The 17,791-nt window shown below is 45.5% G+C and overlaps 4 protein-coding genes across 4 annotated transcripts in view; 1 reads left to right on the top strand and 3 right to left on the bottom strand.

The window, feature by feature from the left end:
• The window catches only part of LOC126562150 (multiple inositol polyphosphate phosphatase 1), a 222,946-nt gene that overhangs the window by 152,860 nt on the left and 52,295 nt on the right, over positions 1–17,791 (bottom strand). The window lies entirely within an intron of this gene.
• On the top strand, positions 8,136–9,387 carry LOC126560907 (pentatricopeptide repeat-containing protein 2, mitochondrial-like). The gene is made up of 2 exons (XM_050216857.1): positions 8,136–8,181; positions 8,255–9,387. Exons 1-2 carry the CDS (start codon positions 8,136–8,138, stop codon positions 9,385–9,387), a joined length of 1,179 nt encoding a protein of 392 aa, XP_050072814.1.
• Positions 9,815–10,972, bottom strand: LOC126560909 (decapping nuclease DXO homolog). Its single transcript, XM_050216858.1, has one exon. It carries the CDS (start codon positions 10,970–10,972, stop codon positions 9,815–9,817), a length of 1,158 nt encoding a protein of 385 aa, XP_050072815.1.
• LOC126561511 (E3 ubiquitin-protein ligase MARCHF6) lies at positions 12,800–17,274 on the bottom strand. Its single transcript, XM_050217707.1, has 3 exons — positions 15,703–17,274; positions 15,414–15,608; positions 12,800–14,140 (listed from the first exon to the last, which is right to left on the bottom strand). The coding sequence occupies exons 1-3, from the start codon at positions 17,269–17,271 to the stop codon at positions 12,800–12,802; spliced, it is 3,105 nt and encodes a 1,034-aa protein (XP_050073664.1). The 5' UTR covers positions 17,272–17,274.

The following is a 17,791-nucleotide window of genomic DNA, read 5'->3' on the forward strand; positions in this document are numbered from 1 at the left end:
GATACATTTTTAATGAGCGCGCTAACATACAGTATTGGACAAAACAAGTGCAACCAATCAATCCCAATCATAAAACACTACTTTGAAAGTGCATAACAAGTAAATTGAAAGAAAAATGTTTTTAAGATGATGCTGTTTCACAGCACTTTTCTTCTTTATTATAATAAAAACTTCATTATATATACATAACAATTCATAAAAAAATAAATAAATATAAAAAATCCGCGTTTTCCTTCTGAACAAAACAAGTGCAACTTCGCGTGTTGTTTGCCAAATTTGAAGTGGCCTTAAATATTTCATTGAAAATCCTCTGTTTCCAATTATAATAAATTTTGTGCCCACGCCTTTTTCTATTTGTGCAAACAACTGATCCTTGCGTCGAACACCTTCAAGATCAATTTGCTGATTCACGATCCTCCTACAGGTTCTCTATCGGGTTGAAATCCGGAGATTGAGGCGGCCAGTTCATCACCATGATTTCATTATCCTTAAACCACTATTTGACCACTTCGGTGGTGTGCTTGGGATCGTTATCTTGTTAGAATATCCATTTTTATGGCATATTCCATTCATCATTAGGCAACATAACATTTTTCAGGATGGCATTGTACATGAAACGGATCATTATTCCATCGATGTGATGAATTGGGCCAAGACCGATCTCAGAAAAACATCCCCATACCATTGTATTGCCTCTGCCCATGCTTCACCGTCTTCGGACAGTAACGTGAATCTAAGCGTTGTTCAGTTGGTCGTGTCTAGTTGGTCAAATCCCGTCACTTCCAAAGATGTTGAACTTCGACTCATCACTGAACGGAACTGTCCGTCATTTCTGCACATCCAATTGAGTCAATATGAGATTGAGCAAACAAAAGTATTTTATTCCGGTTTCAGAGTTAAATCAGAAGTTTCTTCGCAGGACGTCGAGAGAACAATCTGGCTTCAACGGCACGCCGTCTGATTGTCCGGTCCGAAACAGATAACTGCAGATCCATTCGCACCTTGAACGAACATTTAAAGGATCCTTTTTCGTGCTTCGTACGATCATATTGTCCTCGTTTGGCGTGGTGGACCGTGGTCTTCCACCTCTATTGCCCACATAAATCCTTCCGGTTGCATGAAATTTCGAGCACAGTCTAGATTACAGTCCATTTTGTCACCTCATACTTGTCACAAATTGTTTTTTGTGACATTCCACTCTTGAAATCATCAATTATTTTCTTTCAGGCGTCAGTACTAACTTTCCTCAATAGTTCAAAAAAATGTTACAATAGTTCAAAAGAAACACTTTTTTAGTTGTTCAGTTGTCAGATTTTACAGTTGTTTTGACCAGCATAAAATGGTTCTTGTCCACAAAACCCTCACTGTGATCTATCAATTTGACAGCTGATTGCTGCAATGAACATGTAGCAAACATCTAGAACTGCAGTAAGTGTCCCGTTTTCTATTTCCAAAAAATTAAATTTGCTGATCCTTTGCTCTTTTTTTGTCCAATACTGTAGAATGGTTCAGATCACATTCACGACAAAGCGTTAAGGTTTAATGACCATCTTATCGGTTTGTTTGAAGCGGAAGATTATATTATTATACGTTCGTTATTATTATGGTCCTGGGAGATGCTCATACCGACTGAAGTGCGTTGTGTGTTAAAAACAAAATATGTTTTTTCAAGCTGCATTTGCTTGTAAAATGCAGTAAAATAGCTAACACGGGGAAAAATGACGACAAAGGAAAGATTGGCAAGAGGAATTTATAATTTCAGAATAATAGCACTTTTGTACAATCATAAGACATTCAATATTGGCTATATTTCTTTCTCACACTACAACGTCCAATAATGAGATGTGACTCATTAAAATACCTTCGCCTTTCGTGCGACAACATCTGCATATTAATGCCACACGGATAAATTTATAAGGCTTATTATTTTCTTCAATTATTTTTATGCAATAAAATACACCAATGCAGCCCGGAATAACATCCCTCAACCTTTAGACTCTGTACGAGCACTTAGGCGAGGGAAACGAGATTTAACGATCACCCACCAACACCGGACGGGCTAATGAGGAATACTGAACACCATGCGTAACTTTCCTTTGATTTGTGTGTGTGTGTGTTTTTATTATCTTAGAAACCGAAGAAATAAACAACAAACATCTGTACAACGCCGCGCCTCACATATCCGATCTACACAACACACCGCGCACGATCATCGCTCGGTGCAACATCGTTAAATCGATTTAATCGAACCTTTGGGCCGTAAACATAACCAATATTTTCCTCAGCAGTTTCGGTACTTTTCATCTGACTGCAGCCAATTAACAGAAATTGCATTGATCTGCCGACCGCTGCCATTGAGGTCTAGGTATGCACCGGGAAAAATAAAATGACAATCGCAAGGGGAAGAATACCGTTTTTAATTCGTGTTTTATGTTGTACAGCGATAGGCGATAGAGCTGGAATTTATGGCAAACGATATAAACTGATCAGTTTATAGTGCAAGGATTAAAATCTGTATAATACAGTTACCTTAGGCGTTGCTATTTTAAATGCTGTTTGAGCTCTAAGAAAAGGATAATTCTTGTCGTAATCTGTCAGGCTAGTAGGGATGTGAAAAAGCAGGCCTTTCACACAGGGCTTTTTGAAGACGTCGACAATCAGAGGACGAGATCACAGGAGGAAATATTTTCCAGTCGTCGATAAGTTCTGTCCAGAAGATAAGACCTTAACCAAGACAGAACAGGTCTTCCCGGGCCGAATCTATCCAGTTTGGTTAGTAAAAGATAAATTGGAATACGAACCGAGGCTGCCTTAATGTCAGTATGGACTCTATTCGCTCGACGACTAACGTAAATGTGACTACCAAGAGGAAAGAAATTAACTTAGTTTCCATGATTTTAACTGGTCATAAGTAGCAATACGGCCTGGCCGTCCCTTATGAATAAAAAAAAAAAAAACTGGTCATAAGCAATCTCGGGGTTAATCATTGCAACGAAGACGTAATAGAGCCCGAGTGGGAAGCAGCGTATAAGTCGATGGCGACATCCTCGAGGTAGTAGAGGAGTTCTGCTATCTTGGGACTGTCGTAACATCGGATAACCATGTCAGCAGCGAAATCCGGAGAGTTCAGGGGAATCGTGCCTACTACGGCCTTCACCGTCTGCTGAGATCCAGAAGACTTCGAGACCGCACGAAATGCGAGATACATCGCACACTGATTCGCTCGGTGGTCCTATATGGCACCGAGTCTTGGACCATCCGAGCGGAGGATGCAAACGCTCTTGGCATGTTTGAGCGTCGCATCCTCCGGACCATCTTTGGCGGTGTGTTCGAGCATGCAGTGTGGAGGAGAAGCAATATTATGAGGATGCCGGTCTCATGCCCCTCCAAGAAGGTTCTCGTCAGCGACCCCCAGTTCAGATCGAGGCGTCGGGGAGCACAGCGAGCCTGTCGGAGATCGGATGCCTACATGGATGGGAAGCTGCAGCCAGGGATCGAGTTTCCTGGAGATCTATTGTTGATCGGACCATGTCACGACGACGCAGGCAACCTGGGGGACGGGTCCGGCGATCAGGCGACTGCGGCGCCGGTCTTCCGGGGTTCAAATCTAATCTAGACCTTCCCCCTTAGTGAGGACTAAGACTATCCCACTACATAGTAACCATATCAGTAAGTCTAATAAGTCATTTCGAAGGCCAATGTGACTTAAAGTAGAAGAAGCAATATAAAAGGCTGCCTTTTGGAACCTGCCTTTCAACATTCGCATAAGGAAAACATTAAAAGACAAACCTTATAAGAAAAAAGTTTTATTTCCTCAAATATGACTATAATTTGACAACAAGCCATTATCAAGTGAGCACAACCAAGTACCCGAAGACTTCAACCATGGTAGACGACGAACCGCTAATTGCAGCCCAAGCAGGTCTATTTAAAGCAAAGCAGTTGAGTTTGTTGAGAAACAAGTAAGGAAGTAATTTTGTTATGGGAAATAAAAATTGGCATGAAAATGAAAATCTTTTTCATTTACTTTTTTGGCTCTACAACCTTGAGAGGTTTTCCCCGGTGTTGGATAATCAGTTCTGTTTACGGAGAGGCTTCTTCTAGTAGATCTTCTTTAAAAGTTCTTAAAAAAGACTTCTGCTTCTTGGCTTAACGAGTTCTGAGATCATCGTCGGCCATCGAGACTTGCTGATCCTCGGAACGGTCAAGATGGGATTGGATTCTGGTTCTGCCGTGTGAAGACTTGCTCAGCTATTCCCATTGCCATCAGGTCATCAACTAGACCCACAGAAACGAAATCTGTCACCAATTCAAATTCAAAGACCGATGATCGTTTGTCACAGGAACTTAAGCTCAAAATGAGACATAGCGCGTGAAATATCAATCACCAGCAAAATGCGAACGACCTCAAAAACCTAAAAACTGTCTTCAATTCTACTTTTAGCCCTACTTCCGGCCTTAAACAGCAAACAGAGATACACGCGGTGTACACCATGGAAATTGGAGCAGAACGACAGTACGATCGTTGGGGAAGAAAAACATCTTCCGGTGTGAGAAGATCACTTTTGAACCGTTGGGAAGAAAAGGTTGCATGAAAGTTTGCTTTAGCTCGTATGGCGTCAGACTTGGAAGAGCGTAGCCGGTTGTGGTTTCTTTGTGTCAATATTGAAGAAAAGGGAAGTTTATCTTACCTTCGCCTTAGCACACACACACACACACACACACGGTCACAATCTCCTTGAAGCTTGTCGGTCTAGTGCGCCGGATGTTTTAACGGTGTCCGTCCGCTTGGTGTTTGCGTTTTGTCACCGGATTCGTTTTCGATCTCGAACCACACATACACACACACGAGCACACTTCATCTGATAAGGGAAACGAAGAACACCACGATCGATCGTGCAGCAAGTTTCTCACTTCCGGTCGGTCTGGATCACCTTTTTGCTGTGTTGTTTCACTGTGTATTGTGATGATGAACGTGATTCTTGGGTTTCTGGGTGCTTCTTCGCGATTACAATTCCACATTCACTGCACACTCCGGGCTCGTCACGTACGCGACAGGAAGCGGCGACAACCGTCCGCCTGGTAGTAGTTTTGCACTAAACAGGTCACATAAATGGCCACCATGCCGGAAACTTTACTCGTTCGCTCGGATCACTTTCTGATGTAAATCAGACCACCACTCCGGGCAAAACTGGCACACTACGGTGAATCACGCAAGGTTTCTCGTGTTCGCTAGAACCAAACAACCACTTCAAAGCTGATCTACTTTCGATGGTTTCGAATACTTCACTTGCAGCTGCACATCCTAGAAATTGAGGGAGGGAAATTAAAAAACATCACTTTTTGCTGCTTGTTACCACACGGAGAACGAAGAATGAATCATGCTTTCGTTTGTTGAAATCACACAACCAAGAGCATAAACAAAACACTACTACTGATCCACACACTCACACATACACATCACTTTAAAATAAGCACCAAGTTGAGACAAATTCGAGGGAATTGACCTCGAATTTAGCTTCTTTTTTTCTCTCGTCTTACAACGTGCATTGAAGATTGAATTTAATCTTCTCGGACACAAGCGGTTGGCCCCGTTGTCGCGGCGTGCCATTCGAGGTAAGCTTCTCCAACGGCATGGCATGCTGCGATAGGAGATTAGACGAACGCAACGCACAGTTCGTTGCGTTGAGTGCTGGCGGAGATGAATAATCACGCATTTGAGGATCGAACGAGAACAAAGCTGTCGATGGATTGTCGATGAGTCATCGGTGGTTGTAGGTAAAGCTTTACGTATTTATGCATGCACCACCTATAGACTACACCACCGTACGGACACTTTCGATCTTTTGGAGCAACTACTTCCAGACATAAGTTGTATTATGTTACGCATTTACACGCGCAGCATTGCATAATTGCTTCCATTTCCGAGCGAGCGATTGCCACCTTTTTGCTGATAGTGAAGCACTCCAAATACCCAACCACACTTACACTCACACACAAAAGCCGTATGTAGCGCGCTATCTGGAACGACAAATATTGGCCCCCTTCGGACCCTTTATAGCATCGATCTTCAATGCGCTATGCTCGTATATTCAACAGCATAACAACACCTTTTTTATGCCACCAGGTATAAGAAAGCTTGGCTCGACAAGCATTCCGTCACAAACAACACACGCACACACACGCACGCAAGCACCGCTCCAAGAAGCACATTTATTCACGTTCTTTCTTCACGTCACACAGCACACAAAGAAAGCTAATGCAGCGGGGGCTTTTTTTACCACCATCTTCAAGAAATACCGGATCCGCGTCGATTTTGCCTCACACAGCTCGTTCACTTGCCCTTTGACAAAACCAAGCAGCAACCCATGCCCGTTGCTTTCGAATATAGCACAAACACTACCACACACCACAAACACCGCAACGAACGAGTGGGGAAAGAGGAACGACGAAAAAGCTTTAAACACCGCCGCGCACCTTCGCCGTGCACCCCATGGGGGAGGGAGGCACCACACACAACATACAACCGCGCTTTTACCTTTAGAACGCACGCATACACTCGCACACACCGACGCACCACCGGTTGCTTTGTATTGTGCCCTCTTCGCTTCTTCCTTTCGCAATTATCTTTTCACCTTGCCCGCACTCCTCTTACCCTATCAAGCGCGTAGCCCTATATTTCGTTGGGCTCGGGATCGATGATCACACACAGCCACGACGAATAGCAATAGAACGCGTGTTTGCGAGGTTTTGAAAAGCACCAAATATAACACCAACCCGCATTCCCGCAACTAATCGATCGTTTTGCACGACGATGCTCACTATTCTTACAGGGCGCGCGACATACCACATAATCGACGTTTCACCTTCTTCTACCTGTAGTGATCGTTGATTGAAATCACAGTAAACTGGTAGCTGTTCGAAACACGCACACAACAGCTATGGTCACAGTGGTACGGCACGGAAAAAACCTACACAGGACGCAATCACACTTGGATTCAAATGTAATTAATTACCTTTGCAGAAAACAGAAAATTCAAACTTTCAGTTCAATCAACAAACAATAGAAACCGTCACGTTAAAAAGAAAAGAAAAAAAGCCTGACGGAGCGCTGCGTGGACACGTCCGTTCAGCACAACTACTGGGAGAGGAAAATGGCCACTCTGTGCACTCTTCGGTTTTGACGTTGGGCTTTTCGAACGCAATCGAAACTATGGGCGATCGTCAATCGCTCAACGGTCATTTTCCGAGCAAACTATCGATAGTTTTCGAAATCATAGTTTTGAAACTATTCGAAGGTGATTTTGTCCGTTATTTGTGTACAGGTGTTTTAAAAAATTAAGCAATTCAGGGCGATGGAATAAAGCGAAAAGGCTGCGGGCCATGGGTAATTTCGAATTTTCGAAGTCGATGCTGGATTGAAAAAAAAAATCCCAAATTTACGATTTTAGCTTACTCTCCGTTGCTTCATGTAGGTAGCTTTTGAATGCACCAGGTTCTCAAAACCTGGTGAACCTGAAATTTTTATTTCAATATCTTTTGTGGCGCATGGCCTACACATTTGCGAGACAAATTCAATCAGCCTTCGTGTCGTCGAGCAATGGTTTATTAGAAGGATTTCAGGTCATAGATAAACACTGGAAGAGCTTTCCTATTACTATCTCTTGACATTAGTCTGGCATCGTATGCGGGATGCTTTGCCGATCAACTCTGAAATGTGTAGCTAGCATTACTTGCTAATTGAAATCCATTTCCAAAACGTTTTCCTTCCCCATCTGGTTGTCACAAGGCGAAAAATCATGCGATTAAAACAAAAAGAAAATAATGGATCTGGTAAATTTAATTTTATTCAAGCCGTAATAAAGTGATGCGAAAATTTTATCCATCGATGCACGTGTAGGCAGCACATCGTGCAGGATGACCGGCTGCGCAGTGTAAACGCTATTGCATATTGTAGCTGCATATTGACGTTTCGTGCTTTTTTTGTTTATTTAATATTGTCATGTTTGTTTTGGTGCTGGGAGTTGCGCTTTTGTTAGGTTATGTGCTCGATAGTGGTTATGTGATTTTGTGCCGACTGCAAGTAACTACGTTTCGCCTTAATTAATTCGTTTGCTCGTAAGCTAAGCTTGAAAATGTTTCGCAAAAGTCTATTTACAGTTAATGCATTTACCAAAGCGCGTAAGTTTTGCGGAGTATCGTTTGTAAAGCGCTGCTTTAGGTTACAATAACGTTTCGCTGCATTTTCTTCCAGGCGGTTCGGCACATTATAGAAGCCTGTACTCCGCATCGGCCCTAGGCATCGAAGGGTACGAGGCATACCGGGAGAAAATTCGCACCCAGCATCTACACAATGTAGATAACTTTAAGCGCAAAATGCGTGACTTTGTGTCCGGTTCGTCCACGAACATGATCTTTACCGAGGATTTGAAAAACATAATTCATCTGATCGATAACACGCCGGAAGATAAGCAGCTGCTAAAGGACACGATCGTGCGTTACAACCAGCAGGGCAAGGAGTTACGATTCGGTAATTACGTGTTTGGACCGGTAATAATGCGTGCCTGCCATCATCTGGGTGATGCAGATTTAGCGCTGGATCTGTTCAAAACTGCTGGCACGGATGGATTTTTCGACCAGCTAACCAGCTACCAGATACTGGGGGACATGCTGTACGAGCAGGGCCGGTATCAGGAGGTGCGCGAGCTGTTTGATTCGATCAAAAGCCATCAGATTCAGGGCGGACGGTTCCCGAAGCATTGCATTACGCTTACGTTTGCCGCTTGCTACAAGGAAAACACGGCCGACTCGTTCCAGTACGCGATGGAACTGTGGAAGGAGCTGAACTCGGTCGGGCATGTTCCGATGCGAAAGGCGACGGCATTTGCGGCGGCCCTTGCACTTGCCAACGGCCGTCCGGAGATTGCGATCGAGATTTTGGGCACCATTGCGAAGGGTAACTACGTGACAGTGCGACAGCTGAAAACGTTGGCACTGTGTGCGCTGAACCGGCTGGACGATGTTGTACCGATCTTCCGCTCGGTGCTGGAAGTGAAGGGACCGTTCGAAAAGCAGCAAACATTCTGCGCAGAAGTTATACAGAAGGTGCGGGAAACGGTTAAGTCGGCGAAAGCAGAAAACACTTCCACCGCACTTCAAGACCTGGAGCGAATGTTGGAGTTCCTGGACACAAACGGTCAGATCGTGAACGATACGTTGGACAGTATGCTTTGCTCGGAGATAGTGTCGACGTCACAGCGAACCAATGGGAACAGCAATTTGGCCGATAGTTACAATACACGTGGCGGACGTATCCAGCAGCAGCGTAACTTCCGACCGACGAAAAAGTATCAACAGCCTAGGCCCGGTCTTTCGGAGATGAACTAGAGATGGCTAGTGTGAACTGTTGAGACGGAGGCGGAGGCCAAATAAAACGAGCGCTGCTTGTGTAGTGTATGAAAGTAAAAAAATCTATTAACTTTAATTTAATCCGTTACAACAGTTCCTCAAACATATTTAAGTAGCAAGTCCTCTTTCTTCTCAAACGCTCCATCTCATCTAATTTTATATGTATTCTTTCCTTCTACATTCCTTTCCACCAGTCGACACCATTTACATCGACTCCGCTCTGCGGTCTATTATTGGTTTAATATTCTAGGAATATTCCTTTGCCCTACTCGATTAATTGTCCGGCTTTTGTTCTTACATACCTGGCCAAAACACCACAAAAAAGGGGTTTTGGTCCAGCGTACAATAAAATACATAGAATTTACCCTGAAAAGACATGTAGATTCCGAACCAACCAAGGCCACTCCTACAGTTTCGGTTGCATTTCTTCAACGTACCGCGTGTACCATTCCGGAAGAAACGCCTCCCGGTGGTCATTCTCCTCCAGTACACGATACCGAACCCGTCTACTTTCTCTCGAATCATACTCAAACTGATAAACTCTCTTACAGTTATCCGTCTCACCCATCACCCGTACCACTTCTGATAGAAAATCTGAACAAAAGTTCATACAGATCGCTGGAGACCAAAAGGGACGAGATTCCCGTCGAATGTCATCCAGCTTCATGTCCGTTATTTCACGCACAATCCCTTCATCGTCCCGCAAACCCACCACAAGCCGTTGTACGTTCACCAGAAAGCTTTGGCACCACCAATTCTTCGTCTTGTACCGATAGAAATTGTCCACCTGTCGTTGGGTCAACTCCTTGCGCTTTACTTTCACCTCAACAAACTCACAGTGGCGCAGTTCCTCCACCTGGAGCCGTTCCCATGCGATTGGTTTGTTCGAAACGATTCCATCCATTTCCGCACCGTAAAGCAATCGCTGGCCAACGAGCGTTGTAGCGAACATGGAGCAAAACTCCTCACCAAGCATTACCGGCGCCGATGTGTCGGGTGGAACGTTTGGTTGTGCCGTAAGTATGTACTGTTCAAACTTAAACCCATAGTAACAGAACCGTTTTTGTTGTTCCGTTTCATTCCGTTCCGATGCCAGCTTGTCCGGGGTTGGCTTTTCACACAGGTAAATAGTGCCCCGGTATCGTATCGCCTGCACAATCCAGGGTGTTTTCCAATCGTACGGCGTGCAGCAAATTAACCGGAGCAATCCTCGAAAGCATACAAAATCGTGCTTCAATCTACGGTGCCCATTTTCCGTTGAGGTCCACAGCTCTTTGGGGTCCGTTTTTCGTATGTAGGTAAGCAGCATGTCGATCTTTTCCTCCTTTGTACTGCTCGGTTTCGGGTGATGAGTTTCAAAACCTTCATTCAGATCGAGATGCAGTTCGGTCCGCGGTTCTGGTGGTAGGGTCAGGTACTTAAGCTGGCCGGCCGATGGATCATACGTTCGATCGTGGTTAAGACTGAAGAATCCAACCAAGCAAGGTTTCGTTATTGTGGGGAAGGGTTTCGATTGACGTGCAGGATGTCTCGGATCGGGATCGATGGTCGTTATGGTGTACATAATGGAAATTTCTCACACAAAACACAGTGAATAATGTAGCATTTTTTGGTTTGATTATTGCTTGCCAAATAATTTGTTTGTGTTGTAATTGTGCTCGTTTTTTTATGTTGACATTTCCACTTCACAACGCCTGGAACGTCATCCTGGGACTTTTGGTAGTTTAAAATTTAAATTTTTGGTTAAAATGTCGTTGTTTAATCATGTGAGGATGCTTATAATTATAAGAATTATTGCTTAGCAAATTCTGTTACTCATGTACAACACAGCCATCCGCTATGCCACTGGTGCATTTTTCACCAGCCCGATTAACTCCCTCCTCGCATTACCTATAGTATCTTTACTCACTTAAAACACAGCAAATATAAAAATATCCACCATATCAAACGAGTCCTATCCCGCCTTCGAATAGGACATACCTACTCCTAAATCATCAACAAATCAAGTCCTCCACTGAAAAATTTGATCACCATCCAATACGCATTAACACCATCACTTCAACTCATTGGCGGACTTCCTCTTCGTTTTCTCTGCCCTTAATGTGGACGACTAAAACAAGGACTTAGCAGGAGTGGAGTGCCATTTTCAAGACTTGTTATAGCCCACCCGAGTCATTCGTCTCAATACTTCCACGCATATGGAGCAATGGATCTCTACATCAAGGACCTGCTGAGCTTGTTCCTTTGGTCAGTTTCAAACCAATGACATCGTGATAATCCAGGCTCTGGATGAACTCTCAGAAAAGGGATTCCTTGATTTCCCTTTTTAGAGTCACGAGAATAATCCTCGCTATCATCAGGATGACGAGTAGATAGGCAGAGGTCCTTGAACGTTTTCCATCGAAACCGACGAGATTACAAAGCAGCTCATTGGCATCGTCCCAGCGGGTAAAAACACGTGAACAGAGGTGCACTTCACAGGATTATCTTTATTTCTGTTGCTTTTCCTTTTTATTTCATGAAGATATATTACACATTTTAGCTAAATTCTTAACTGGCTTCCAATCGTACCATACAAGCTTACATATCTCTCCCCCTCCTTTCCCCGAAAGTTATTCTCAACAATTGTTTCGTTTCGTTTAGATCGTTCAGTCCAATCGGTGCGTCGTCGTCGTGCAATAGATGAGCCGCCGCCCCAGTAAAGTTGTCTACGGATTTCTTTTTTAATATTATATAAAGTAAAGTGGGGAAATAGACGGGGAGTCGGAACTAGAAACGCACGCACGAAACAACTGAACGAACGATAATAGGGTTTAAAACGAAACTAAAACTGCAACTATTAGTAATTTAAAAAGAATGGGAAAAATGAAAGCGCAATTCGATTAAAATGAAGAAAGCAAAAAAACAACTAATTAGTCCGCTGGTACTATACCAGACGGCTTCAACTCTATCACAAAGATCGGATAAATAAAAGGAAGGAAGTTCTTCCTAGGAACAAAATCTCACTTCTCACTACAGTGAGTAGGTGCTTCTCACTATAGTGAGAAGTGCAATTTTGTTCCTAGAAAGCTGTGTTTCTATTAACAAGTTGTATCCCACGTCCATCGAGGATGAAAGAATTGGAGAATTTAAATTGCGTTATTTTGCGCGCGTGTGTGTGTGTGTATTTGTGTAAGTTTAGAATTTAAGAAACTTAATTAAAACACGGCAGCTTAAGAGGCGGCATTCGAAACGCGGAATAATTGAAGAGGGAACATTACTAATGCGAAAACGAGCTTCTATGACGGCGATGACGTTTGGGGCTCTAATTCGAAAGCTTTTTTAAAAAATATCATAACATGTCCACACACACACACACATACAGTGTATGGATGAATCCGGGTGTCCCGCTTTACTGTAGCGCTTCCATTGCAACACGTATGCGATCGCTGCTGCTGCTGCTGCTGCTGGGATCATCGGTAACCGTTGACGTTGTTGCTGTTGTCATCGACCCATCATGGTTGGTTTGTTCAGCCGATGAGGTTGCCGCCGCATCATCCCGAGGTCGATCCGCCGTCGCCGCACCAGACGACGGTTCTTCCTCACCCGCTACAACCGATGGGCGTCGCTTTTTGCGCTGATGGTCATAGTTCACTAGCCGCTGTCCGACAAGATACTTGTCATTTTTGATCGCCACGTACAGCTTCTTAAACTGACGCACCTGCAGCACCAGGATGCCGATCACGAACGCGATCAGCAGGAAGAAGGGATAGATCTGGCGCGCTAAGAAGGTTCGCGTGAGCGGATTGGCAAAGAACAGCGGCAGGATCGAGTGTGCGATCACGTAAGGGACGGCCAACGCTAGCCCGAAACACGTGATGACCGGTATGCCGAGTTCACGTACGATAAAGTTAAGATTCATGTCACGCAACCCGTCCCGGTACGCTTGTTCGATCGCACGCTTAAGCGCCCAGTCCGGACCCATCAGCGTGAGGGCACAGGCAATCTTGGTGTAAAGGACACCCAGTGCCCAATCCTGCCAAAGGAACAGGACGGGTGTTTGATCCGGCGGCACACGCAACGGTATTACCACGACCAGCTCGAGCAACAGTCCGAACATGAGCGGTATAACACCGAGCATTAGCACAAACACGATCATGGCCATCGCGTACGAAGTTGCGATCGACATCCAGTGCTTGATGCGTGCAATAACGGCAGCCCTTCCCTGGGGCAATAGGTTTACCGCCAGGGCAATGCCACGTGAGATTAGCCAGCAAAGATACATTCCAATAGCTGCGGTGTAGAGTTCGTGCGGACGGGCAGGTGTTTCCGTGCTGCTAACCGCGCTCGGCGGTGGTGCAATGTTTGATGACCCAATCGAACCGAGTGCCATTCCGTACCGCCCAATCCATACTGGAACCGTTAGCACGGCAAGCGATCCAATCGCTAGACTGATGCACATTAGCACCAACAGTCCTATTAGCCGTATCGCAAAGAACTGAGGTCTTTCGTAAGGTTGAAAACCGACCGGTACGTCTCGCTGCATGATCGCTTGATGGGCGGCAGCTAGTCCGGCGCCTGCATCGGGCTGCTGTCTTGGTGGTACCGCATCGTCCTCGTTCGGCTGCGGGTCCGCCCCGAGCAGATAGCTCTTGATGCCGAGCATACGGGCCACTACGTTGCACCAGATGCGCACCAAACCCTTCAGCCAGATACGGGTGTGCGATTGTTCGAAGAAGCTGGGCAGCACAAACTGGAACAGAAGAACAGGAGGATTAATAGAAGTTGATATAATTACGCTACATAGCGTGCTAAATAATATCGAGTTGATGATTCATAAGAGGCAAAGCTATGAACGTTCGCTATCAGACGTTGCTCGTCAACGAATTCGTCACAGTTTGATGTACATCCGGAACATAGAAACGAGGGGAATATTCCGTGCACCAGACACTTTGCATCCGGAACATCCGGAAAGATAGGAATATTCCGTTCATAGGACTACTTACACCTTAGAGCGTTCCGCTCACCGTCAAATTAGGAACAAGCAAGGGAAGAATGAGTAAGGTCTCTACTTATGACTCAAATGTGGAGCATTTTTGTAGTCCCGGAGTCAGATAAATAATCATTTTTGACAATGAGTTTCAGCCTATTACTTCCGGCCAGGTTAAAAGCATGAGGATCATGTAAAATATAGTTGGTTGAAGGAAACAGGCATATCTAGATACTGTAGACTGATCGTCTGATCATCCTCCGTCCCAAAACCACTGCGAATATGGCTCAATAGTTTTCATGACGTTACCGCAGTTAATAGAGCCGTATTTTACAGCATCTTGAACGCTATTATTGATTTCACAATATTCTTCCGATTCTGTTTCCGCTTCTGCTGATTCACCCAATAAAAAAAAAGTCTAGGGTCATCTTGATGCACCGTGATAAACAAAAACGGTCTGCTTTCCATCCAATTTTTCAGGTGGTTGAAATTCAGCAAGTCATTATGACATTGCCAGGTTTTGCATGGAACTTCTTCATGGCTTAACGACCTCTAATCGGGCACGCCGGCCATCTGATGGCTTACAAAGACTTGCTGATTACTGAACACATTGTCCATTTGAATGTGTTAAAAAGGGCACACTCACGTAGCAAAGCAGTATTAAGACATGTTCTATTTGGGTTTTGTAAAATCAGTTGATTCCCAACTGATCCGGCCTCGTATTTAGGACTGACTATACAACTACATGGTATCAGGTAGTCAGCGTGGGCTAGAAGGTTGTTAAGGCAAGAGAAGTAGTCAGGTGAAAAAATATTTTGTAGAACATGCGACTAAGGAAGGTAGGTTCATGATGCACAGGCAGACAGTGTGACGCTATTCATTTTTGTTAAATTAGATTCAAAGCATCTACCAGGTCCGTTATGTTTCTTTATGAAAATAAATAAGATCCGTTCAGTCCCAAAAAAACTAGAACTTTTCCATCACAACCTCTTATACGAGACCCTTAAAAAATCTCTGTAAAAATACGCTTCCTTACCTGTAACAACAGCAACTGCAAACTAAGCTCATTTACTTCCGAATCACCCGACAGCGTGTAAGGTAGGAATGTTGGCCAGAAAGTTTTGAGGATTTGTATCGGTGCCCAAAGCATTAGCAGCACGGCCGAACCGAAAATCGTTGCGGACGATATCAGACGTCGCATGTGGCGCAAAATCGAAAGATGAATCATTTCCTACCAAAAAGAAAAAAAAAGAGAAGCAAAAGAGTTCGAATTAGAGAGGTTAGATTGTTGGTTTGCAATAAAAGCTTCTTCCCACTACACTAACCTGGATGGGGCTAAAATCGGGATCGTTGAGATTGCGCAAAAACCACAGCACACCCGGCCGTAGGACTTCACGCAGCAGCACAATAAACGAGGCAAAGTAGTACACGTACACCATGCCAAACATCCAGTGAATGAATAGGGACGTTCCGGGCGCCACCTTAAAGCTCGCTTTACGATCCTTCAGCGTAGCGTCAAACATTGGCAGCGAGCAGATATCAAGCCACCAGCCACAAACGAGCGGCAGGACACCGATTTCCACCACGGACAGTAGCGAAACCTTTACCACGATGTAGCACAGGCCGAGAATGCGCCGTTGCCTGCGCCAGCGTAGAAACCGTGCGATGGCATGCAATTTTACTAGCGTTATACCAATCACACAGTACCCGAGCATGGTCGTTAGCAATCCATGGAAGTACGTTAGCTGCTTGCCGGGTGCACTAAGGCCAAGGAACGAAATGAGCGAATTACCGATCGAGTAAGGACAGAATGCAAACAGCACGATGAAGGCGGTATTTAGCGATACGACCCAGAAAACATGCTCCAGAAATACCATCGAACCGTCCAGCCCGAGCAATCGTTCCCACGTTAGCTCTTCCGCTGCCCGCTCCCATTCCATCGGGTTCCAGTTCGCTTCATCGGCGGCAGCTTCCGCTTCCGGTTCGTTTATGACGGCTTCAGGCGGTTCGTCCGCCACCGGCGGCGGTGGTGGTGGTTCTGCCGGATCTATTGGCACATTGTCTGCGGGCGGTTCGCCAAAGTTTATCCGCTGATGGGCCGGACGGCGCAACGGTTCCGCCTCCGGTACGGGGGGTGCGGGCTGTCCGTGCAGGAGCGGCTCATCCGCTGCGTTACGATTGTTGAGCAGATTGTTATCGAGAAAATTATTATTATTGTTGTTGTTATGCTCTTCCTCGTTGTTGTTATCATCATTGTTGTTGTTGTTATTATTATTGGCCGCATCATCATCATTAACTTCGGCTTCGGGTTGACGCACATTCGCTGGCCCATTTCCATTGGCGGCTGCTTCGGGCACCTGCGGATCATCACGCTCGAGCCAATCAGGACCACCACCGTGAATGATTTGTTCCCGCAACCACACCAACCCGATAAAGGTAAACAGTGTGCAGGTAACGACAAAACATCCCCTAAACACATCGATGGTAATGTTCTCCGTCGAAAACATATCGATCGGTAGCGTCAGGACCATTTCGATCGAGCCGGAAAACAGAAACCGATACGTACGGTACGCCGTCAGTGGCACGATACCAAGCCAGGCAAGTGCGACGAGCGTGTAGTGTATCCAATACTTGACGGCCGTCCCGACCGAACTGAGCAGTCCCTTGGCGACGTACTTCAGTGGCAGGACGCGTGGCATGTCGGGCGAATAGATGGGCGTGAAGGAAAAACGGTGCCCGCACAGCTCGCAGTACTCTTTGCGTGAGTAGCGCATCCACTGCATCAGGCAGTCCTGATGGATCCACTTGATGCTGCCGGTACAGATGCACGGATGGAACAGGGGCCGGTCGGATTGTGCCTCGCAGCGGCACACCCGACAAATGTCACCTTCCATTGCGAAACTTGGCTTACTTGTCCACTATAGAACCACTAGTTCCGACGAGGGAATGATGGCTTCCGTCCAGTGTTCCAGCTTCCAATTGGAACTGGAGCTACTCCCGGGGGACGTAAGTTAGCGTCGTACGGTTGATGCTCGGTTGCTAAAGCACAAACCTGCTACAACTTCTCGCAGCGGTGCCAGCATCGTTCTGACACGAAATTACGAACCGTTTTGCCCCGTTCGGTGTGACACCACCTATTCGCGGTCAGCACGTCGTCGGTCGTTTCGGAACGGCGCGTACTTGGGGTGCTGCAACCGAACGGCCTTTCTACGGCCCCGACGGGTGTGTTTACTCCACCAGCACCTTCTAGCACAAAACACTTGTTCTACACTGCACAGGTTGCAAGCAGTGGTCGCGGGTTCAGCAATCTCCGACCTAAGGAAGCACTAAACCTTTTGTCTACGCAGTTTTTTTTCACTTGCTAGCCTTGCCCCCTTCGCGCTGCTGCTGCTGCTGCACAACAACAAGTCTAGC

This window comes from Anopheles maculipalpis, chromosome 3RL, assembly GCF_943734695.1.
Source record: "Anopheles maculipalpis chromosome 3RL, idAnoMacuDA_375_x, whole genome shotgun sequence".
NCBI classification, from domain to species: Eukaryota; Metazoa; Arthropoda; class Insecta; order Diptera; family Culicidae; genus Anopheles; species Anopheles maculipalpis.

What these genes read in the sequence shown, in the direction of transcription:
- LOC126560907 (XM_050216857.1), top strand. Translation starts at nt 8,136, where the DNA reads ATGTTTCGCAAAAGTCTATTTACAGTTAATGCATTTACCAAAGCGC. An exon ending in TAATGCATTTACCAAAGCGC is followed by an intron (nt 8,182 to 8,254) that starts GTAAGTTTTGCG and finishes ATTTTCTTCCAG; the next exon opens with GCGGTTCGGCACATTATAGA.
- LOC126560909 (XM_050216858.1), bottom strand. Translation starts at nt 10,972, where the DNA reads ATGTACACCATAACGACCATCGATCCCGATCCGAGACATCCTGCACGT.
- LOC126561511 (XM_050217707.1), bottom strand. Translation starts at nt 17,271, where the DNA reads ATGGAAGGTGACATTTGTCGGGTGTGCCGCTGCGAGGCACAATCCGAC. An exon ending in CCGATTTTAGCCCCATCCAG is followed by an intron (nt 15,609 to 15,702) that starts GTTAGTGTAGTG and finishes TCTTTTTGGTAG; the next exon opens with GAAATGATTCATCTTTCGAT. An exon ending in TGCAGTTGCTGTTGTTACAG is followed by an intron (nt 14,141 to 15,413) that starts GTAAGGAAGCGT and finishes CTTCTGTTCCAG; the next exon opens with TTTGTGCTGCCCAGCTTCTT.